The sequence below is a fragment of the Parus major genome, chromosome 17 (genome assembly GCF_001522545.3).
Source record: "Parus major isolate Abel chromosome 17, Parus_major1.1, whole genome shotgun sequence".
Lineage (NCBI taxonomy): Eukaryota > Metazoa > Chordata > Aves > Passeriformes > Paridae > Parus > Parus major.
In genome coordinates, this window is record NC_031785.1 from 100,551 (window position 1) to 126,137 (window position 25,587).

General features: G+C 37.6%; 1 protein-coding gene across 14 annotated transcripts in view; it reads right to left on the reverse strand.

Moving 5' to 3' along the window:
* RALGPS1 (Ral GEF with PH domain and SH3 binding motif 1) overlaps positions 1-25,587 on the reverse strand; it is a 102,303-nt gene that overhangs the window by 5,444 nt on the left and 71,272 nt on the right. For 8 of the 14 annotated variants that reach the window (XR_004499696.1, XM_015644594.3, XM_033518552.1 and 5 more), the window contains 6 exons: positions 15,324-15,391; positions 3,967-4,093; positions 3,248-3,399; positions 2,019-2,070; positions 1,666-1,746; positions 661-787 (listed from right to left, as the gene is read on the reverse strand). Coding sequence is in view for 11 of the 14 variants with exons in the window: in XM_015644594.3 (XP_015500080.1) it covers positions 661-787; positions 1,666-1,746; positions 2,019-2,070; positions 3,248-3,399; positions 3,967-4,093; positions 15,324-15,391 (607 nt within the window). In the remaining 3 variants the exon portion in view is untranslated. Of the gene's footprint in view, positions 1-660; positions 788-1,350; positions 1,426-1,665; positions 1,747-2,018; positions 2,071-3,247; positions 3,400-3,966; positions 4,094-14,149; positions 14,301-15,323; positions 15,392-25,587 lie in introns of those variants that run through there. The other 6 variants (XR_004499698.1, XM_033518554.1, XR_004499697.1 and 3 more) reach the window with 6 other exon arrangements.

Consider the following 25,587-nt stretch of genomic DNA (forward strand, 5'->3'; position numbering starts at 1 on the left):
AACCATGTGAAACCCCTGAATTCAGGTTAGAAATGAATTGCCATGACTTTGGTCCTATGGGTGGCTGCCCTGCAGCCTTTCCATTTTAATGCAGTACCGTAGAAGCACCAAAATATATTGTATAAATATGTTCAATTGAATTTGTACCCTCCCTTGAAAATTCTGTATTGAAAATCTTCTTCTGTCTTTTATGAGTGCCAGTGCAAGTATCTACAAATCTACAAACTCATTAAAAGTTATTAATCTACATCTTGTCACAGAAATGTAATGCAGACATTATCCATCCTGCAATATCTGCCTTTGTCAGGGTTGTTTAGCTGGAAAGTATCAGGGTGCTCTGGGTCATCAGGCAGTGCCTCAAGATTTATTTCTGCCCTCACAACACTGCTTGCTAATTACACAGTTGCTTCACTCCTGCTCTGCTGTCACAGCTAGAAACATGATTTGCAAATGCAGGGAGAAGCAAAGTGGCTGTACAACAAATGACACACAAAGGTAACAACCTTGTTATAAACTGGTTACAACTTTGATCAGAAAATCACAATTGATAAAACCATTGTTTTGTGTGGTATCAAGCTGCAGGTTTAATCTAATCCTGAAAATTAAAACAGCCACTAATGAATTAGGACTGTAGGAATAATTATAATTACAATCACTTACAGTAGGTTTCTTGCCTTCTTTGAGCATTGTTTTTCTTCTTAATGGCCCTTCCATGGTAATGACTCCTGTGGAACCACCTGCTGTGCAGCTGCATGCACCTGTTGGGCTGGAGAGACAAAGCATTCCTCTATGTATTTGAGAAGAAAAATAAGGACAATAAGTAAGCAATATAATTTAGCTCTAAATACATCTATCCTGCACTGCTTTATGTATATTGTGTCATCTGATATGTGACTCTAGATTATGTGTTTCCCTAGCCTAGCTATCCAATAGGAACCAGGATCTTTCAAGAAGGTTCTGTTCTGGAGGCATAGATATAAAAAAATAAACCAGAATAAATACTGAAACCCAGAGTCAAAGGGAAAACAGGCAATTTTCTTTTTTATTCTGGTAAATTACAGAAATTACCTGAATTTCTGGAAATTTTTGGCTTACAGTTTTGACAGTAAGAGTTCCCACAAATGTTATTTTACATAAAATGAAAATACCTTGCCTAATTGGAAAAGAGTTGGGAAAACTACATAAAAATAAATCAAATAATTATTAAAAATAAGTTAAGTCATTTATTGTACAGAGATTTACAACAGTTTTTCCTTTTCCAGAATGAACATGAAACTTCCCACATACAACACTGAGAAAGAGATACAACTGATAGAGCCCAAACACAAGCAGTTAGCACTGTTGACTCACATGAGTCAAAGATGGCCTTCATGAGAAATCTGCTTCTGTAAAGGTTTCATGAAACCCTAAGTAAAGCCTAGTTTTCTGCAAAACGGAAACCAGACATCATTAGTTAAATAAATAGCTAAACTGAATTTCATGTCAATGGGCCCAAACCCTGCTTTAGCTTTAATAGGAGTTTTTACAAGCAGGATGGGGAGACTTCATAAATTGTTATGGTCATACAACGATATTTGGACACAAAGTACATTACACTAGGAAGACATAAAGACCTAAATTGAAGTTTAGCATCATACAATGAAAGAGGCAGACCCTGAACTGTACCTGTATACACAGCTTCGATTCCGAGGAGAATTCCGGATTGGTACCCTCCAGTTAGGACCCAGTGTGGCATATAAACGACCCCTGTTTGTGAATGCAAATATCTGATGAGGGATATTCTAGTTCGAGACTTCAGCAGTTAGGGTTTGGTAAACATGACAGATAGCTCCCAATCTTTTCAGGTTCAATACCTTTACAGTGCTTTATTTTAAAATGTTTGCCATTTTTTTCCTAACTAATCAATAATTTTATAAAAGTAACTATTGATTTAGGGCTTACCTATGTTAGGGATCATTTGTGAATTTCTTAGCTAAGTCTGTAGAGTGCTCAGTGAGTGTACATGAAGACTAACTCACCTTTCAAGCCCTGACGGCAGCTCCTCACTAAATTCTGAGCTTTCACTGCTATCTAGAAAGAGAGTAGTACAGAGAAGGAGTAAGAAAACCACCCATGGGAAAATACAAAGCCAATGTATGTGGATCACCAGAATACTCTTTTATATAGTATCATGGACACTGCTTACTCAAATCATGTTTTGAAAAAGAGGTGTTCAGAGTTCATGGTAAAACCCGTAGTTGGAAGAGGCTTACATAAGCCACTCCATTTACAGTATCTCACTGTTAACTTATGTTACTGCTGTGTTTTCATACCATTATTTTAATTTTCATCATGCTTCTACTTCAGAAGCTGAGCACTTCAGGTACATAAAATCTAGCTCCTCTGCAAGACAATAATTCTACCATAATGTCTGTTGATTGAAGTTATTAGGTATGGTGTCATGGTTTATTTTCAAGACACCAACACACCCCTAATAGAGGATATGTCAGCTATATGCTGCTGCTAGGAGTTATTAAAATATATATATGACAATATTAATAAATAAAGTTCCTATTTCTCCTTCAAGCCCACCACCCACTTGTCCCTCCTTTTGTGGTACAACTATTTAGCTCAGTTTTAATTTTCCCAGGACTGATCTTCTAATGCTCAGTTTTAACACAGTGAGCTGTGCCTGTATTTTCAGAAATAAAAAGATCATCTCAGTGTCTAACTTGGTCAAGTAATGTGCTTTCTTTCACAGTGAATTTCCTATTCTAGAAATAGCCTGAGTCTCTTAAAAGGTGACTTTCTCTTGCTTAGAACACAGATTCTTGATCACTTTTCTGATATTGTAATAATTTTTAATTAATTATAATAACATAATGTGTTCATTTAGTCTTTCTTTTTAAGTCTCAGAGAGTACTGCCATACAATTCTCCCATCTTCTAAAACATATAGTTAAAATTAAAGCTTTCTTTGTGTAAAGGTAGCTTTTAAAATATATATCCACTTTTCCCCTGGTAAAAGCTGATGAACACTTCGTGTCACACAAGGAGCATCTACAAAACCAATCTTCTTTCATCCCACTTTTACCAAAAGCATCAGCGGATAATTGAGGAAAGCTGAGGTAACGTTAACCAGGCAACAGTCCTTATCTAATTAAATCCATGAAAATAATCAGTCTTTGCACGGGAACTAATGATCTTCCTAGTTGTGTACTTTGAGCTGTGTGTGAGGCTGCAGTGCGGTGGGACGGGCTGTACGGTACCTCTGGAGAGCCCGTTGGCGAGGCGCGTGCCGGGCGGGTGGCCGCGCGCGGGGCTGTGACACTCCAGGACACTGTCATCCAGCAGGTGCCGCGGCCGCTCTGGCGGGAAGGTGGCGCTTTTGCTCTCCACGACGCTCAACTGACACATCATACTGCAACATGGAAGATGAGAAAAACATTAAACCCCTCTTACGTCATATAACAGCAATCCTTGGCTCACACTATTTCCACTCGGCCTCTGCCTCATCAGCAGGATATTAAGGAGCAGGCAATTATACACTACCACTTATTGTACATATAGATGCTCCTTTACTACCAAAATGAGTTTCAGATTTTACTTCTCTTTGTCAGTAACAATTATTAAATTTCTGCAGCTGGAAACTTGTAAATGTTTTGACTCCTGTCCATACAAAACCTGGACATCCTTGGTGGCAGCAAAAGCAAAAACCCAGAAAAAGGAGACACATCAGGAATCCAGAGACCATAGTGGAAAAGGAATTTTCAAGTATTGCCAGTGTCTGGCACTAGCAGAGAACAGAGTCAGCAAAAATAACAAAGTGTCAAGAGAAAACCTAGAGAATACATAGTAAAGCCTAAACCACTCCTGCAATACAAGAAATGGAAAGAACAAATGTTCTAGCTAGCATGTTCTCTGCTGCTATCTTAAATTTTTATGACACATGTAACTGCCTAAGCATGAAATAGCTGGGATTACGCACTTGTTTCCCAGGCTGTGACTCTTCCGGTGCCTTGGGACGGGAGGCGTAGGTAGACTTGCTGCTACTGAGGCATCAGGACATGTGGGTCTCCTGCTGAATTTCATAATTGCTGACAGCTCAGATGGACCTAAAAGACAGAGATTATTTAACACTGAACTGATGCAAATCCCAGAAATTTAATTGGCTGGTGTGTTTAGGAACTGATTAAAATTAATTTTTACAGATAACCAAAAGGCACCATTTCTGAAGCACTGTTTCTTGCACATTAGGGTTAGGGCTACACCATCCATTTTTGTTATTAATCCATCTCCATTATCTTGAACTCCCTGGAGTAATTTTTAAAACAGTTTTGCTCATACTTTTAATAATGCACTGAAAAAACTCTTGGCATCCTTATAACAGCTGGCTATGCCAAAGTGCAAATATGCAGAGCCATAAAGTCAGTTTGTACTTCAGGTGTGAACAGGAACATTCCAGGTGTTTGTTCACACCTTCATGTTGTGAATAAACTGTAAACAATCTGCTCATACTGACTCACAGCTTGAGCATGTAAGAGAAATCAAGGGCTTTTCATATTACTAATGGCCAGACTCAAACATCTATGAGCTCTAGAGATGTCTCATTGCAATCATTCCTCCTCTCAATTTACAGGTTTTATAAGGCCTCACAGAAAACACAGACAAACAGGTTTTGCAATACAATGGAAATACAGTGACCTTTGCAATACAGCGGAAAACACGGACTATCATCATCCTCGGTAAACGCCAGGCTCTTCTTGGCTTCACAGCAAACAGCTGAGATTTCGTTTTTAAACATTTAGTTGTGGCATTAGTGCTTGTGATGAAAGTGGGAACAGTGGTCATGAAAGTTGTCATCTGACCCACATCCTTCCCCTTGAGACAATCCAGGTACCAGCAGAACAGACTTCCCTCTACATTACAAAAATCACTTCTTGGAGGCTCCAGAAACCCCAGCTTAGCCAGCTTCTGGACTCTAACCAAAACCCACCCATTAAGAAGTTGACACAAGAAGAAATTTTGTGACGTGAAAAGCCATGTACAATCATCATCAGAGTCTTTACAAAAGTGTCTGGCATCAAATAAGTAATAAACTGAAACAGAAAAAAACCTCAAAACCAACCCAAAACACCAACATTCCACGGCACAGTTTGACAACAGGATGTGAACATGAACTTCCTACAGAAATGGTTCTGAGAGACAAGATTTCCCAGGAAAGTGGTCATGGCACCAAGCCTATCAGAGTACTAGGTATATCTTAGTGATATAATTTAGTTTTATGTGGCCCTGCAAGGAGCAGGAAGCTGGACTCAATGATCCTTATGGATCTCTCCCTGCTTGAGACATTCTGTTTCTATTTGTAATATAGGCTACTCTCTCTACCCTGATATCAACTTCCTCTGCCTTGAACTGAGGAGGATTCATGAGACACAAGAAGAAATAGGAGAACCAGTAATGAGTTTGTCCGAGTAAGAGGCAAAAAAAGATACAAATAAACGCAAGATGCTTTCTTGTCCATACTCACTCTGCAATATAGACTTATAATAAGTTGTATGAAATACAAAAATTAATTCCAAATTACTTGTATTTTTATTTTCCCATAGCCCAGACTCTGGAATTTGACCGTGAACTGGATTGTAACTAGGAAAAATTGCCAAGTGTTTTCTCTAGCAGTAAGGGGAAATATTTAATCCACATAGTGTTCTGCACATTGGAGCAAACAGTTCATTATGCTGCTTATTAATAATGAAGAGAGCCCCAAGACAAGCAAAAAGACAAAACTCCTTTTAGCAAAACAGAGAGGAAGGAGGGACAAATTTGTTAGAGGAACCTTCAGTAGTATTATTCATCAGACCATCAATTTAGTAGAACAAAGACAAAACAGTTTTTAAGCCTGTTTTCTGCCTCATTCATATATACCATCATGACAGCATTTTTGCCTGCCTGTCTTTGCTACCATCACACAACTGTGAATTTGTGAAACACGATAGTCATAGCATCAGTCACTGGCATATGCAGCTTCAGAGAAGGTCTTACACCTAATGGCCACATGCAGTTTTAAAAAATGAACTTTAAGTCATTACTTCATCCAGAGATTCACCAAGAGATACGCATCTGGGACGTTGGAGGGGCCAAGTACAGTGTTCTTGCTGCCCATACAACTAAAATTTTGATCCATTTGGACTGTAACACAACACTGGAAGCTTCTTCCCTAAAACCAAAGTAGTTAATCTTTCATTTCTGCCACAGAGGCAAAGCACAAATTAGGACAGAAAAAGTATGACTGTGAGTGCAATTATGTGTTGCCTTGTTTAATGAAAAAACTGTATGGATTCATATTTCACCACTAGGTCAGAAAAATCTTATCTGCTGCATTAGTAGCAAGAATATACATTTCACTGAAGTCTTTTACCACAGGTTTTCATTACAAAATTAGAATTTATGCAGAGACAAAACAAATGCCTTCAGAAGTTTCAGAAATTATTACAAATTCTTTAGTTTGAAAACCTCCAGTTTTTCTGATGGACTAGGTTCCCAAAAAAGAGTTTACTCTACCTGCTTTGTTTGCAGTGCCTTTCCATCAACTTGTGGACAGGAAAATACTTAGGACTATTGAGGTATTTATATCTGCTAAGAGCCTAAAATATATTGGAACTGAAACCCATGCTAAAGACAGTGGCAGCTAAAAGAGAATTTCCCTGAAAATTATGAGCATTTCAGCAAGAGTTTAATTTGAAACTCAGCATAAACTTCAGTGCTAATGTGCCCACTCTAAGACTTGTCCCTTAATTTGCCTGCAGGATTTGCTCATTTTTATATTGCTTCCTGCTGTGTCATTCAGGTGTTTCTGGTGCCAGTCCTCAACCTTGATTTACATTGTTATTTTCAAGTGGGTGACGTTAAATTCTTTTAAGTTCACTGATTGCTATTAAAGTATTATTTTTAACAAGCTACTTAAAACACAGCCTGTGCAAGAGCAGCAATCTTAAGGCACAGGCCTAAAGGATTACCAGTACAGTGCTGTGCTTTTTCACACAGACATTGCACCACACGTAGAAATAACTGTTACATTTTGTAACATATAATAGTTTAAACGTTTAAGTTTCTCACTGTGGAGAATCAGAGACCTGAAAGCAGTTTGATTAATTTTGTTCCAAAACACTGATATACAAAAAAACAAAAGCATGAGACTGCATCAAAATTACTTTATCAGAAAGAACAGCAAAATAACAAATCCAGTGCTGACACAATCAAGCCATTACAAAATGAAAGTTGGCTGGATTTGACTCCAGGTAGGTTCAAATGTTACTATCAAAACCTACAAAAAGTAAGAGATATTATCTAACAAGAATTAACTATTTGAGACTTTTCCCTCTATACTCCCTTTTTTTTTCTCCTTCTCTTTAGGGAGCATGGACTGAAATTTACTCTAATATGATTGCAACACAAAACTATTTAAAGATTCATCATTATAAAGATGACAATTTCTTGATATAAGTAAGAGCTTTTATTACCTGGACGGCTTTAGAACAGAAAAAGTCTGTTAAACTGCCCCCCTTCCCCTAAAACAAATGATGTAGAATGTCTAAAAGTACTCCACATCTCAGATTATAATATAATATTAGGAAATATTATAAATAATATGAAAATAATATTAGGAAATAAAATTTCAGTTCACATAAAAATATTGCCAAGCTTAAGGTGTGATGTGTCAAGGGTGACAGAATTTACAGAAATGGGTATAAGAGTTTTGCAACTTAAGATAACAGTCCAGCTTGGCTTCCTTGATATTATATATAGCAATCACAATTGCTTGCATCAGTCCTGTGAAAGAAGGAAATGTACTTGGGTTGACAGACCACTGGAAGAGGCTGCCTAGAGAGCTTGTGGAGTTGCCTTCACTGAAGGTATTCCAGAACCATCTGGCCACAATCCTGTGCCATGTGCTGTAGGATGACCCTACTTGAGCAGGGAGCTCGGACTAGATGACCCGCTGTGCTCTCTTCAAACTATGCTGTGATTCTGTGACTTACTCAAATTTTTAGTTTAGGTATCTTCAGTGAAGATCCCAATGGCAGAAAACAGAATGCTTTGTGGGATCAGATGAAAACAGAAATATCATTTGTGCATTTTCAATATTTGAGCATTTTCAATATAGTTCTGCATCCTCCTCTTCTTCATGATAAGAAATGTATACAGTTTAGCTTTGTTAGGCCTGTGCTGAGGTATTAAGAATCTGAACTTACACATCTTTACAAAGTCTTTGTTTCTGCTCTGCTGCCAAATGTCTATGAAGAAGAATGGTGAAGTTTATAGAATTCGCCTCAGCTGGCTACACTCAGTTCAGCAAGAAATCTGGGGTGCTGTGAGTGTCAGCATGAGTTAGGGGGCTGAGGGCAGATGACCTCGTTTCTGTAAAGGCGTAAGAGACAAAGCGAGCCCATGCCAAGAAGGATGCCAAAGAGGGTAAGCAGTGAGATACTGATGAAAACTGCACAGACCAAGGGATGTTTATGGACATACCAGACTGCTGAGCAATTAGCTAGGGAAGTTATGCCTGATACTGCTGATAACAAAATTCCAATACTTAAATTCATTTGGGATTGAGTTATTTTGCCCCTTTTTTCCAATAAGTGAAGTCATCTGCTACTGCTAACTCTTGTCTTTACTCTTCTGGCTCCACTCCTAGTGCATACTGTTACCATGATTGCTATTCTGTTATTTTGCCTTTCATGGAGACAAAGCACTCTTAGCAGGATTTTCCAGTCAGCTGGCATGAACAAGGGTTAGTTTGGTTTTCATTATTTCTCAGCATCATTTTCAAGATTATGCTGACATGCACAGGAATGATGTATAAAAATATAAAAATGTTATTAAAAAATTTGTTTGCATTAGGGAACGTGAGACAACTTCATCAGAGCGAGCCGAGCGCTGTTCCTAGATCTGTGGCAAGAACATTTGGAAAAGTTTACACATATCCCAAAGGATCTCACTGTTTTTCCCTTTGCATAATTTTTCCATGAATAATCCTTCAAATGTTATAAATGAATGTTACTTTTGCAATCCTTCAGTAAAACATGTGAACATTTACAGTTTCCAGAGCTTTTAAAAAAAGCAGCAGGGTGAGGGAGTTACAGTTCACAATTTTTCTCCATTAAAAAAGCTATCAATATACCAGTACTAGATATGCAAACTAAAACCTGAAAATGAGCTGCATATTATATGATGAAGAACTGAGTGATTTTTCAGGAAGATAGAACAGTCTCAACTATTCACTATTTTTTGGTGAGCAGTTAAGATGTAAAACTTACCAGCTCTGCTTCTAAAACTTAATAAAGACATTCCAAGCCACAGACTCTCTAATTAAATCCTCACTACAAATTTTTACTACTCTGTTTCCATTGTAACCAGTGTGATAATTAAAACTTTCAAAGAGAAAGATCTACTAAGAAAACACACAATAAATAACTTTAGATTAACTTTGTGCACTGAATCAAGAATGACACAAAAAATTACATCTAGAATGATGGCTATTGTAAAAGAATTAATTTTAATTTTCAGAGTATTCTTTACAATTCAACAAAAGGCTACTAATGCATACAACATGTAAGAGACATATATGTTATGTCTGCTTCTTAGACAAGAGCAAAGTAAATCCAAGAATCTGCATTCTTGGCTGCACCTCCCCATGCTCCTTCAATCTCCCCAAAAGCTGTCACTCACACTCACACTCACACGCACGTACTTCTGACTGCACAGTAAGCACACCTGAGTATACTTCCTTCAAATGCTTCCTGGATAGAAGTGATATTTTCAAGTATCCCTTTTATGGAAACATTAATTGTCAGCATTTGTGTCACTTATTCTGCACCAGTGGTATGTGCAAACCCCTGACTTACAACTTCAGCAAATACGCTCAAGTTTTTGCAGTTGGATCTCCAAGGCAGCATATGGGCTTGGGTGACATCAACATTGGCAATGAAGACATATCCATTGTGAGAGCATAGCTTCAGAGAAATTGAAGTTTGGGTTCAACCAAACAGATGAACCAATTCATCAAAAACCCCCCCAATGTTTTACAGAAATAATTTCAGGTGACTGCTGTGAGAAAAGAGTCAAAACAAAAAAAAACCAACCCAACTAAGCCTCCAAAAAACAAGGCAGAAAAGTCCTTTGTCCTCTGGCTGGTCTATATTTGTAACATTCCTCAGAATAATGGCTTGGTAGTTAAAATAATCATCAATGAACTAGGACATTAGACTTGTTTGGAATGGAAGTCACAGAAAGTAATAGAAAGCAATAAAGTTAAAAACTGAGCAAAATCATTCTTTCCCTGGAAACTTTGCATTTGTTTTGACAGAACATTCTTCTACAATTTTTGTGAGGTTTTGGTATGTTAAGAGAAAACCCACAGCACACTAATTCCAGTTGGATTTAGTGGTTGATAACATGTGAATCCACAGATTTGTCTGGTATGGATTTGTTTCAAAAATACTCCAGTGTGTTGTAAAAGTTTCTCAGGAAAGGATCACAGAGGAAGAGAAAGTAAACCAAAGAGTAAAGTTTTCTGGATGATCTGTAAATTTATGTGAAGGAAACTTAATTCTTCCATTTCTATCCTAAGTCCTCTGTAAGAAAAGCAGACATGGTGCACAGTGACCAAGAACTCGCACATGGATTAGACAATCCTCATTGCCACAGAATGACTGGCTGCTAAAGCACTTAGTACAAATTATTTATTGGTTGCCAAAGCAACCAGTAAAACAAATGGCAAAATTAAATGTCAAACTCAGTGTTTACATGGAAAACGATGGTGTGTGGGTTTTTTATTCTAAAACGCTGGAACTACTGTAGAGATATCACTAATGTAGTATAGCTACCTCAGAGGGTATGTGCCCTTGCACAAATATGCAATTATCCACAGTCTTTCTTCCTTCTGTTTCTACATTTTCAACTTATATATATCACATACTCTACATCCAATAATTGACCTCTTCTAATTAATTAAAATATATATTCTAAGTTTGTTATGAGCTAGCTGTCAAAGCTGAATGGGTTTGGCACAATAGGCTAAATTTTACCCCAGTAACAAAGAGGAGAATATATCTGTTTCAGATTAATTACTCCACATTCCTGGTATGATGGTAACATAAAACCTCTGGTCTAATTGTTCTCCCCTCATGAATTACACCATGACCTACTTGGGGGAAAAAAACAAAAATAAAAAAAAAAGAAAAAGGAGGGGGTGAGGATCCATCCCAAGCTACTGCGTAACAAACGCCCCCAGATAAGGGCTACCCACAGCAGAGGCCTGGCAGTTGATAAAATCTAATGCCAGGTGTTAACTTTAATGAAGGGGTTCATTTAAAATCACAGAATTGTTAAGACCGGTCTTTGAGTCACTTAGTGTTAGATACAATTTTCTGGATATGGTCATTATTTTACCATTATTTTAACTTTTTTATATTGTTTTTCAAGACAGAATAAATATGCTATATTCCAGAGAATGAGTAACCATTTTCTGTTCTGATTAGCACTGCACCCTGAACTTTTCCAAATAACATGATGAGAGAGAGTATCCACAACAGAACATTTCTCTACTGAGCTACACTTAGTGTGCAAATTCTGAGGAACTTCAGTTGCTTAGAAGGCTTACATTTACCATATATTGCATTAAATATTTTCCTTTGTTCTGGGAAAATGTATTGAGTTGTATCTTCCAAAACAGCCTAATAGCCATACCATAAATGACAAGCACCTTTCAGGTAACATGGCAGAAACACAGATGTCTTTTACAGCTAATTCAACTAGAAACTGTGAACAGTTAGCTTACTATAAGCTCTCCAGCTACATTCTCTCTCTCTCAAGCCACAGCAAGACAGAATGAGCAGACTTAGGTTGCTGCCAAGGAAGTTGTGTGAATCACACCATTCCTGAAAGCATTCAACTAAACTGCTTAAAGCTCCTTCTTAAATGCTACTTGTGAGGGACAAGAATCTCTGCAGCTTTATGAAGACATGAAATCTTCCTGTGAAAGCACTATTCACAATATACATTTGGTAATTAAATGAGACCCTCTTAGCCACTAATATAAGAAACATAGCTTGTGAGACAGTCACTTTAATCAGATGCCTGCCTCCTGTTTGAATTTACTGGAAAACTAGTTGGCAAAATAAGTGGAAAATGGACACATGGTTTTCTCCAGCACTTTGAAAACAGAAATGCTGTAGGATTTAACTGTTTTTATTAAGCCTCACACTCATAAAGATATTTCAAGGGGAAAAAAAGAAACCCACAATATCTCTGGCTACAGTAAATTGTTAATATTTTTTTTAAAGACAGAAAACTGGGTAGAAGATAAATTCACAGAGCTGGCAAGTAAAACCCATTTCCATCATGAACACATGCAATTATATTTTAGAACACAAACATGACACTATTCTCTGCACTTAATCCCATTATAGACTTTGGAGTCATTACCAATGACATTGAGCTTTTTTTCTGTCCCTGGAAACACATGCTGATCTCTAAGGAGGCAGCATGTCAAAGGCAGAACTCAACTAGACTTATTGCAATTAGTAAGGTATTAACTTCTGGACTGTTGAGACAACTGAACTGATGACTGACCTTATCGGCTAAGAACCTTTATTTTAATTTTAAATCATTATTATCAGACTCCCATGCCTTAAGCTATTGACTGGAACATTAAATTACTGCACACAGTATTTTGAGATCATCTATTATCATTGTAGCTTACCAACTGCAAAAGACTTACTTCTGGCATACAATGTTCAAAGTGAAATTAATTTCAAGGTATAATTTGAATCCAAATAAAATTGACAGCAATACCTGTAATTGTGCTATTTTTAATTCTCCATGTTCAAATATCCCATTACTAATATTTGAGTGTTTTAGTCAGAATTATTGAAGACTAACATATGGCTATATTCCCATTTATTAATGTTGTTAAATAAATAAATTATTGTCTTCATGCTTAGCTAAATTTCAATTTGAATTCATACTAACTTATTTAATAAACCTTCTCCAGGAATAAAGTTTTCAGTAAAATGTACTGGATTCCATTTAGTAGCATTTTGCAGCCACACAGGTGCAGCTCACTGAAAAATTCCTGTGGGTACTATGAAAAGTTGATGGCATTCATTGTCTAACTGGCAGTAAGCAAGAACTCTCTAGCTGAGCAAGAAATACAGCAGTCCACAAAAGGGTCAAGCTTTCGAAGGAAATACTAACAGAAGAATGGAGCAATAGGGATGACTCAGCACTTGTTTTCTAGTCATCACATTAGTTCTCACTCTGAGTAAAGCAACCTTACAGAGCACTTAAGGCCACTGTTTCATGATTCAGAAGGGAAAATTCACCCTCTCCTAATACTGCCAGTTACTATAGGATCACATATTCAGTGAAGTAGGTAATACTGAACATTGTCCCAGTCATTTTTTGTGAACTCCAGCTGAGCTCACTGCAGTATCATGCTGTATTCCTTGCCTGGATTAGGCAAATTTAAAGTTCTCATTTCCAGTTTTGGAACTATATTTTTAATTGCCTTCCATTAGAGTTCTAATAAGGTCTCAGCCCTTGATTAAGAATTACAGAGTATTGGCAATGATCACATATTATGCTGCTATGACTGAAATTATATTCCATAATCATACAAATGAAGTGTTAACATCAAAGCCCAAGGATTGAGCATATAGATGTAATACAAAGTAAAAGCCAGAAAACAAAAGAAGTTTACTTGTCTGCTTTACATATGTAATCATATGAGAGACAATGACTTAGTTTCAAGTCTCTAGTATGAAAAAGCAAATCCTCACAAAAGCAAAAGAAAATGTGACATGATGTGGTGGGTTGACTGAAAGCAATGACTGTGTACAGAAGCAAAAGAAAAGAAAAATTTATCCTCTACTTCCCATCAGTAGGCAGTGAGCAGCCATGGACTAACCCAAGTATTGTAGTACACACTGAGGAAGACAAACACCTTAATAATAAATGCCTCGCTGCCCCCCACCCCCCCACCCCCCACCCCCCCTTTCTCTTAACTTCTATTGATGAGCATGTCATAAAGTATAGAAGATCCCTTTGGGCAGCTTCAATCAACATCCTGGCTATGTACCCTCCCAACCTCTTGCCCATCCCCAGCCTACCGGTCTTTTTGGCAGGGGGTTGGGTTTGGAGAGATAGCCTTGATGCAGTGGGCACTGCTTAACAGAAGCCTTCTCAACACCTTTCCAGACACAGATACAGAGTACAACACTGTGATGGCTCCTGTGAGGAAGTTAACTTCCAAATGCATTTCTGTATGAAGAAAGCATTCATAAAGAACTACTTTTGAACTCATCTGGTTAATAAAAAAAATCCTGTGAACTATTTCTTTATGTTTAACACAGCAATTAATAATACTGAGCAATAAGCAGGAAAAGGGAAAGCACCTTCCTAAAGAAATTGAAGACCAGGTCAAATGTTTATCTGACTCTGGGAATAGCAATCACAATACTAGGACAAACAAGAGATTCCCTATAAATGACAGGTCACTTGACAGCAGCCAACATAAAGAGCTGGAAGGCAGAGGAAAAACCCATGGGATTTTTCTTTGTTTTATATTTAGCATCTTCCTTCTTCTTTCTCTCATTAACTTTACTTTCATGGGTGAGAAAAAAAAGACATTTTGAATGCCAATTGAAACTGCATGTCAGATGTGGTCTGGACTTGGAGTTTTTACATTCACACGTGGTTTTACATAATGAGACAGAAAATTGGCCATTCAGGTTCAAGAGATTAAAACAGAACAGCTTTTGAGATAACGGCTCCTATAACAGGAAATATATCTCACACAGCCTGATGTTTGTTTATTCTGGTCATAGCAAGAAACAGCAGATTAGTTTTTGTCAACATATGGATGGTACTCTTGTTTTTCAGATCTTGCTAGAAGCTATTGTTGCTACAAATTTTTGTCCTGCTTTCCACAATGAAATTGTCTCAAATGTATGTGATCACACAGGAACCTCAAAGGAGAATTTCCTGTGTTATTCACTGCATTGGTATGTTTTGTACTGCAAGAGGGCTCTTTTTTATTCACTTATTAAATAATGACAAAAATGCAAGCATTTGTAAAAAAAAATCCCAGAATCTGACACTTGTTCCAACACTAGCAAACACCCTGTGACATCCCTTGAACTGAAACTGCTTTTATACAAGTCAGCAATCTTTCTTGTTGACTCATGCTACTGATACACCTCTGGGTTTTCCCATATACTTTAGTGGAGGATTTCTGTAATTAAAATTATTTCCTTACTCAAATTTTCAAATGTTGTTTTATACCTGCAAGATCTTCTTTGGAGGAAACCAGTCGAGGAGAGCTGTTACCTGGCTCAATTCTTAAAGATAATCTGGAAAAACAAGTTTTTAGAGAAATTAACAAAACAAAAAAATCTCAATTAAAGTTGAAAGAAATTGAAGAAGCAATTATTTTGGCAGTGCTAACTAGTAATTTTACTTTCTTGGAAGTGTAGATATTTATTCTGTGATGTAACAAAACAATAATTTTTTTAAGTAAATCTCTACCTGTCAGAACCAAGACAGATACTGTGAGGAAAGTCTATGAAAGCAGAAAGAGAAATCATTATTTGATTCTCTCTCTCAGTTTAAAAATGCAAGTTCATGCAGTCTTTCACCTTTGGAAAAAAACCTCAAAAAGTTAGTAATTTAGATACAAACCTAACATTTTATTCACTCTAAACATGAAAGTGAATTTACTGTTACCATGTTGAAATGTGCACACAGAAATAACTATTTTGTTACTGTGACTTACAGAAAAGAAGCTTAATAGGGCAAAGTGACACTTAGTAGTAAAAGAAGGTAATTAGAATAAAGTAGTATATGCATGCTGCCTTGCTCTATGTGTTTTATTATGTACTCACTCACTCTTGTGTTCTCAGCACTCCAACAAATCTCAATCTCCCAATGCACATGACTTCTGCCATTTCTCAAGTTTAGGCAGTCTTAACTTGGCATTCATGGGTCTTTTGCTCTGTACCAGTCTGACAAAAAGGCACGAGGGACTACATTGTGAAGTAAATTTTAATCGAGTAGGCATAAATCCAAAGGATCCAAAGAAATTTGGGTATTAAGCCCATTTTACTGGGTTAGTTCATATTTGACAATCCAAAGGTCCCAGGAAAAGCAGGCATTTCACATTGTTTCACAGTTTTTCTCCAAATGGAAGCACATAATCCCTCCTTCAGATAACCCATCACTGTTCCACAACTGCCAGTTTCTTCTGTGTCTGTCTGTACAAGGGAGATGTTACTGGTCTTTTCCCACATGTGAAAATAGTTTTTTTAGTTTCTGCCAGCTTTGACAAACTCATCTCTGAAGCTCTTTTCTTACCCTGTATCACAGAAGGTCCTCCATTTTATTAGTCCTCTGTGACAATAGCCATAGTTTATTTGTTCACTGTGGAAACATTCATCTAATAAGTCCACTGCTAAAAGATATGATTGTAATTCAGTCCACGCAAGCCAATAGCTTCTTTATTTTACAATGATGTGATTTGTAATGCATTCCTCCTGGAAATTTTTTGCTTGGTTAGAATAAAATGAATTTAAATCTGAATGTAAAGATTAGAGACCACATTTATTGCTAAGCATGCTGAACTGAATTGGGCTCATTAAGCAGGTCCAGTTTATAATTTCAGATAACTATTTACAGAATAACATATTTTTTATAGCAAGAATGACAGGACTACCTCACATAGCTGATAAAGCCAGAAATCATTTGTCTAACAACACAATTTTTACAGACTTCATCAGCTTACTGCGCATCAAGCTCCTGGGTCCAGTACAACTCCTATATGTTTGAAAAACAGCATAGGTGAATTCCTGCCTAGGAATATGTACATCAGAGGAAGTGCTATGACCTGATAACAGATTTAAGGCAAGTGCATTCTTACACCTTCTTTAGTGACAAAAGCAAGTGAGATCAACTTCCATGCAACTACTTGCACTATACTATTTCTCTCTGTCTGTATAAAATTATTCTTGTAAAGAAGAAAAGAGGAACACAACAGCAGGAAGAAAGACCTAACACCTTTATGCTTTTAACAAGGTTTTAGGGAGAGATGTGCTATGATTATACCAACTAGAAACACATGTGTTGTGTGCTGCACTTAGAAATTCACTAACAGAGCAACAGATGAGTCTTCAGTGCTATAAAATGAGATTACATCACTCTCCACTGGTCATCTCCCCAGAATATGTGAAGTTAGATAATGTTGGTTATTTGTTTGGTTATTTTAAACTGCACTCTGAAGCTTATCCCTAAGTCTCTGACAGTTTGGATGTCGACTTCCATAATGCCAGAATTCTGCAATGTATCAAGAAAAATTAGAATGCAATTTATCTATTTCCAACCTACAAAAATATAGGATGTATTAAAAGAAGAACAAATAAATGCAAGCCTAAATATATTTTGGTAAATATAAAATACTCATGCTGACATGTTATATTTGAACTGTTGAGAAAAGGGAATATATTCTGACAATGAGGTGTCATTCCTGACCCACCTTCTCTTCTATTTCCCCTCTCCTCCAGAAGGCTGGAAACAATCAAAAATATTCTTTATTTCAAAGAAGAGATACTGACAGTCAGTACAGTTTCAACCAGTCCTGGCTTGTTTGTCATCACCCAAATTCAATTTTGCAATTCCTCTGACACTGTTTTCAATGGAGAAGCGCAAGTTCCCTGTATGCACACACATGCTCAGTGTCTCCCAAAAAGGACATCTGGAGCCAGAACCTGTGGCCCCTGAGAGGCTTAGAGTGATACTTTCAAGAGATCACTGCAGACTTTGAGACCTGATGTACTTACCACCAACATGCATCATCCATATCCTCACACACCTAACGATATTCTCACAGCTGACCGTCCAATGTTGTCCACTGGCATTACTTTAACTAAAAAACTACCTTAGTTCCAGCATGCCTAATAAACCACTCATAAGCATAAAGACACTGTTTTGTGTTTGCTGCTGTGAATCATCAGAAATTCATCTCAGAAGTCACTATATTAATCTAATATCACAATACTGTTAGGATTTCTTTTTTGTTTCAGGAATTATTTTCAAAAAAAATCAATCTTTGCTTTATCATAGTAAGGAAGCACGGTTTTAGTGCATAGTTCAAATGCTGACAATTTCAACATTCCAAAATTATACTGCAAGAGTTCAGCTAAGAGACATGTCAGGATAAATCCTAGATATCAGCCTCAGAAACTGCTCACAAGAAACTGAAATTTCAAAACTGAGGAGTTAGTATTAACAATCTAAGGTGAAATTAAAGTTAAAAGTAAAATCTCTGGGTAAAAAATCAGCATCGAGATTTGCTGAGTTAACAAATACCAATCTACCATTAAACTAAGACTTCTACAGAACAGGCACAGGAAGAGTATGTGAAGGTTTTGTTCTTGGATAGTAGAAAGATGACTGAACAGTTTCTGGTTCTTTTAAGCCTGATACTCAAAATATTTTCTGGAACATGTTAGGGCAGGTATGCTCTGGAAAGCAAGATGCACAGACCTCTATTTCAACCTAGTTTTAAATAACACTCTGCTACTGGGCCATTCAGCTCATTTTAGAGTACCCTCCCCAGTAAGCAGGAAAAGAGGAACCTAACACAATGCAGAAAATAAAATAGGGAGTCAATCTTGAACATAGTTCTCTCTCATGGAAGTATGCTCTCCCAGTACAGGATGGAACTATTGCTAGAACAGTACAGCCACTGTTACACAATTTTTCTTATATCAAGCAAGTGAATGAAGATAAAGAAGAGTCTTACACAGAAGTTTAGCTGCTCCATGAGGAAGCTGAACAAAACTTACTCCTCTTTGCTGAAACAAGGATCATGTTAGTTGTAACAAAGCAGTGCAGTCCTCAAAGCTGCCCCTTAGGGCATTTCTGACCATTATTTGTGTACCAAACAAGATGGGTCTGGCATATCTGAAACATTCTGGGCTGCCTGCTAACATTTAAACAGTAGGTCCTATGACAGTAGGTCAAGCAACAGTAGATTGCTGGAAGCTTTTTCTGTAAGGATACTGTCCCTAAGTGTCCCCCAGTATTCTCCTGGAGAGGATGCAGCCCATGGCATGGACAGATGCAGTCTTCACTGGGAAAGACCTGGTTAGATGATTGGCCCAGAAAGTGGTGGGGAATGGTGCCACATCCAGCTGGGGCGAGTCCCTGATGGGGTTCCCCACGGCTCAGTATCAGGCCCAGTCCTATTTAATATCATTGTTGATGATCTGGACAAGAAGATCAAGTGCACTCTCGGTAAGTTCATGGATGACACTAACTTGGGTGGGAGTGTTGATGTGCTGGAGGGTAGGAATGCCCCGCAGAAGGACCTGGACAGGCTGGATTGACAGGCTGAGATCAACGATGGGAGGTTCAACAAGGTAAAGGCCTGGTTCCTGCAATTCAGTTACAACAATCCCATGCATTGCTACAGGATGGGAAAGAGTGGCTGTAGAGTGGTCCAGGAGAAAGGGACCTAGGGGTGCTGGTCAACAGAAGCTGAATATAAGCTGGTGTATGCCCAGGTGGGCAAGAAGGTATCAAAAGTACTGTGGCCAGCAGGTCTAGGGAAGTGATTGCCCCTCTGTACTGGTGAGGCCAAAACTTGAATCCTGGATCCAGCTCTGGGAACCTCACTGCAGGAAAGAAATTGAGGCACTTGGGCATGCCCAGAAAAGGGCAACAAAGCTGGGAAATTACATTTACTTACATTACTAATAATATAATACTAAGAACCTGCCATTTAATTCCAGTTCTGGAACAGGACTGGAACTAACATGGTACAGCTAGGACTTCATCTGCACTGTTAGGAGTCAGTATAGCCTTCTAATTACCTACAAATTTCCCCTAATGTTTTCCCATAGCATCTTGCCTTTCTGAACCTAAATTTGAACTAATTTTTCTGTAAGTCATCTTATTACTATATTGCCTAATATACTTGGAAGAACTAAACTACAGACATAGATAGAAGCCTGATTGTCCTGTCTTGTCCTGTACAGACAAACAGTACTATAATAAAAATAACAACTGCTTTCACTCAAAAAACAACTGAAAATACAAGGCCTGACCTAATGATGCCAAAAGGTCAGCAAAAAAATGCATATGAATGGCTGCAAGGTATGTCTGGTTAGGAGAGGATGTGGCATTGTGCCACAATGTTACATACTGCTAAAACTGAGCAGCTTCTGCAGAAAACAGTATACAAGCTGAACAAGAAAGATCTGTTATTTTTAGAACATGACATCATTGTCAGAGGTTTTCTGCAGCATTCCTACTTGCTGACAAGCACAAACCTAAAGGAAGCAATTGAACTGTCACAAAAAATTGTAGAGAAAAGCTTTGTTTATATAAAGTGGCTGCCATATTTTCCTTTCCAGTGTAATTGAGGTTCTCATTTGGCAAAACGTGTGTTGGGATTCTGCCAATATGTTTTAGGACAACTGTTTAAGCATCTCTCCCTGACAGCCTGGTATTGAGACAGTTCTGTTCTTCATGCCAAAGAAGTACTCTGCAGAGAGCACTAATGCTGTCCCTGGCTCAAAAAGAGCAGTCACTGCAAAAAAAAAGATGGAAGATATTCTTACCTAGTCTAAAAACTTAGTAATCTCCGCATTTTTGAGGCTTACAGTTTCTTCTGGCATGGAACCAGAAAATCCTATGAAACTAAGGATCCATTAAGGGAAACTGAGAGGAAAATATGAAATCAAATAATCAAAACAAAATCCAAAAATTTCTTACCAAGTGCAAAAATGGAAGAGGAATGAGAGTTTTCTTTAAGGCTAGATGTGATGAGTTTTGATGAATTTAAATTAATTAAAAAAAAAAAAAAGTTTTATTTTGATGAAACAAACATGGTAGAAAGAGATCAAAGTTCTCCAATGCATATAAGCTGCAGCAACTTTCCTGTGGTAAGATTCAAATCTTTCCCTCTTTTTAATACCTTTTGTGACTTTAGTCCAGTTTTTCCTTTCCACTTGCTTTCTTCTTGTGAAGCCTGGAAAGAAAACCACTAACCTTGATTGAATTAATCTCACAAATAACTAAACCCAAAGAAGTATTAAATGATCTTTAAAACATTTGTCATGGGGTGGCTTTACCTTTAAGGTGGTTTTGGGAGCTAAGGAAATTGAAGCTGCTGGTGGCTGATGGGAGTCTTTCCTCCTGACCAATTATCGGTCATTTCTAAGAATTGACAGCAGTTTTGACCATTAAAAAGTGAAGTCAACTTGTAAACACCACCTTAAGATGTAAAGCCAGAGCACTCTTGTCTCTCTTTGTTTCCTGTCTGTGAAAGGTAACTGAGCTTTAGCTGGCTTCCCGTCCCCTGCCCAGCCCATGCGGCCGGGCAGGGGCTGGGCTGGGCCTGCCGCGGCTCCCGGCCGGGAGATGGGGCCTGCGGGGCTTGCCCCGGGCTCTGGCCGGGCCAGGCTGGTCCCTGGCTCGGCTGCAGGTTTTGCTGAGACTGAATTCACCAGAGACTGCTGAGTAAAGAAAGGAAAAAAAGCTCTTGACCTGTGGTGGGCTGAGACAGTGACCACACTCTCCACAGCAGCCATGAAGAATCTTCCATCGCAGACAGCTCCAGCCGCTGCTCTGGCAGAGATCACAGAACCAGCTACAAAGCCTGGGCAAGATTTTAACCTTTTCATTACCCAGATGAGACTTGCAGATTAATCCTTTTATCCAGAGAGAGAAAAAGAGAGTAATTAACATGTAAAGAGACTTTATAAACTATCAGAGACAGTAAAGAATTAAGCTCCAGAAAAGGTAGCGAATAAGGAGATACTTTAATTAAGCTGAAATATTTTTCTGTTAAAGCTATGGAGATGGACAATAAGGTCTTGAAAAAACTGCTTTAATTCATGACAGAGTATATTGGGAGGAATAGAGTATTCAAACTGTGGATTTTGAGTAAAAAGTAGAGTAATTGTGATACATTGAAGTGCTGGAACAGAGTGAAGAGAAAATTTGAAGCCTTGGGGGGCAATGAGAAAACTGTTTTCCAGTGGAGCTCACAAAGACAGATGAAGAAGACTTTTCCCTTTGAATAACTCATCCTTAAAATGACATCCCTAGACTCATGGCCCATACACACCTCAGAGTGATGTGAAATGGGAGGAGGGAACTGATGACAGATTTCTGGGCAGCTGACATCAGAAAAATAAAAAGCTATAATAGAAATAGTTTTCTTGGGAGAAACTCCATAGATTAGCAGAAGACGACTTCTGTTTCTCTACAAAAACTGATGAAAAGACTCTAGCAAGAATTGGGACTGTTTTAAACACCAAAGTTCCAAAGTTTTTGTCTCTGTTGTCATGCGAACAAGGGAATAGTGGGTAGTAGGGGATAAAAAGGGTTTTCTGGAAGTTTATTCTGGTGTTCTTATTCTTGTAGTTTGTTAATAAACTTTCTTTATTCCTTTTAAGTTTTAAGCCTGTTTTGCTCTTGCTCTAATCCATATCTCACAGCAAGAAATAAGTAATTTTTTCAGTTACTGCTTTAAAACCACGACAACATTTCAATATCTTCGAGCATTATTATTGAGAGACCGCCAGCTATTCACGACCATTCACAGAAGTATCAGTGAACGCCATTTATTTCTATCTTTAGCACACCTTTTATAGGGTTTTACAGGGTGTGTGGGCTAAGCAAGTTACCATTGGCTAATACACACAGGTTTACGTTTTTTCTCCTGTACACAAGGATATTGTTTTGCTTTACTCTTTCTTCTGCAGGAAGGTTTCAAGGACTTTAGCCTTTAATATCACACCTTATTCCAAAGGATGGTTTGTGCAGACAGGCCTTTACTAATATATCATGCCCACCTTCTGTTAAAATATTCACTACACATTATCAGCAAGGTTGCTGCTAAAGTTACATTAATATTCAAATTTAAAATGGAATTGCTTCTAGTTTTTACAAGTATTATGCTATGGTATCATATGCTTATGGAAAACACTTGTTTAATTAATTTTTTCTGAAATGGTACAGTTCATTTGTTGGGCAGATAAGCTGTTGTATACATGGTGTTAACACTGTTGCATCATCAGGAAATGGCCATCTAAAAATCAAATTGAACAATATGAACAGTTTCTTTAACCCAATCCAGGTGTTGTAAAGCCTCTACTAATTACAGTCCTTTACCTTTACCAGTGACTACTTAGTTTAATTTTTCTCTGTCTTCACAACTTTAATGACACACAGAAGCGTGTGGGAAATTAGTCAATAATGATCATTTGTTAAATTTTAACACTGAGATTTAAATCACAGACTACTCTTAACAAAAGTCTTGGACTTTTGACCTTTTCAAAGGCTATGTGCACTGCTCATGGTAAATGTGCATCTCTTACACAATGTGTCTGTGTGTGAAACATATACAATGTCATGAGACTGAGTAAAGGAAGTACTTGCATGTTCTACCATCAGTACTCTGGCAGGAATTCTAATTCCATGGAGCAGATAAATTTTGCTATGAAAACATTAAACACTTCCTTTTTTTCCCCCAAATTATTTTCTTACGGAAACATCACTATTCTCAGTATCTGTGATCAACCAGACACAAAAGCACAAACATCTCAAATCTTCACCAAGCACGAGCTTCTGCAGTGAATGACCCAGTGCTTTCAGCTTCTTTTGCTGAAGTTTAGCCTAAGCAAGGGGATAAATTTTAGACATTTTATGTCTATTTGAACCATGCCCTGATAACACTTTAAGAAGTTCCAAAAGAACACCTTGTCTGAATGCTTTTTCTTTTAGAACTATTCTCTCAGGGAAAGCAAAGCTCCACAGGCATTCATCACAAGAATTCCTATAAACAGATCTGGTCAAGGTATAGTCCTGCATGCCTCTCGGCTGGAGCCAGGGCCCAGAGGAACAGCTGGAGTTACCACCAACTGCAGCTATACTCAAAATCCAAAGACAAATTGTCTGACTCATGTTATGCTAAAACATGGGTTGTTCTGTCTCTGTTATGATGACACCTTTTTTTCTATCTCAGCAGGAGGTTGCATCTGTATGCCAGCAGTGCCAGCACTAATTGCAGCAAAATGTAAATGGTTGGTGTAGGCCACTCTTCATACACGTGTAGATGACCCCACACTGGTAATGCAGAGTCTTCTGATTACTAAATGTGCTCTTTTTTTCTTTTTTTTTTTTTTTCACAAACACTAACTGGTAGCCTTCACTTCATTAACTGACCAGGTTTCAACTTCAAGACTATTGAATTATTTGTCTCACTACTCCAAATAAGAAGAGGTTCCATAATTCCTTTACTCTGATAGTTACAAACCACATTTCAACATTCAGATTCTAAAATTTTCTATGTGTTTTATCCTTGTGATATCACTACAATTTCATTTAAATTTCTTTTTACCCTCCCCATCTTCTTCCAGCTGTGTTTATACATTGTGATTCTCTTATCCAAACTTATCCTTTCCTAGGCTAAAATCCAACCTAGCTCTTTACATCTGCTATTACAAGACAGATTTTACTTATCTGATTGTACCGGCATTTATTTAAACCTTCAAACATGCAAGCATGTATGGCCAGAATTGTATGCAATGTAATATACACACATATGTATCCTAAAATTGCATACAATGTAATAAACATACTCCATGTAAGCTCTCACCAGCTCCTTCTGAAGGAGTATAAACAACTCTAGTTTTTCATAGAAACACTATATTTGACAGGCAGTAGGGATGAATGAAGTCCTTTCATGGCTGTATCTCACTTGTGAGAGCTATCTACAGATCAACACCATAAACCAATGTTAGAACAATTATATAACATTTGGGGGTTTGTGTCACTATCATTTTAGTCATCAGATTCTTCCTTTGTGATAGCCAAACCAAGTTCTATTTCAATGAACCCTTCCATCACTGTTTTATTAGCAAACAGTCTAAGTACACATAAATTCTGATACAAAGTTCTTAACTGAAGTATTTAACAAAACTGGTAACAAGACTGGTTTTAAGGAAGTTCATTACCTACCTTGCTCTCTAAAACATATGCTAAAATATTTTATACTAGCATTGTATTACTGAACATATGTTTACTTTGAATACTTCAAATTCTGCGCGCCTAAAAAGTTACTCTATTTGTCAACAGCTAATTGTATAGCATTGCATCTAGGTTGGCTGAGCTATTTAAAACCTTGCTTTCTTAGCCTATGACTTAATTTTTGCTAGTTCTTTCAGAATTACTGGCAAGGGATTATCATTTCCTTTAACTAGAGCACATTCAACAATGTGCTCTCTGGCATCTGCTTCAAACTTCTGTGTGAGTTAACTCTTCTCCAAGTCTTTTGTAAACATTGCTTTAACATGCTTAAACCCCCAAAATTTAAACACCCAAATCGTAAGTATTAACTTATTAAAAATAATTACTTGAAATTGGTAGATGTTCTTAATGTATTAGTCATAATACCAGAGCCAGTGCTGGACGTCTTGGAGATGACTTCAGTGTTACTGAACAAAATTCCCAGAACACAATCATGTCATAGAATAAAGACTAG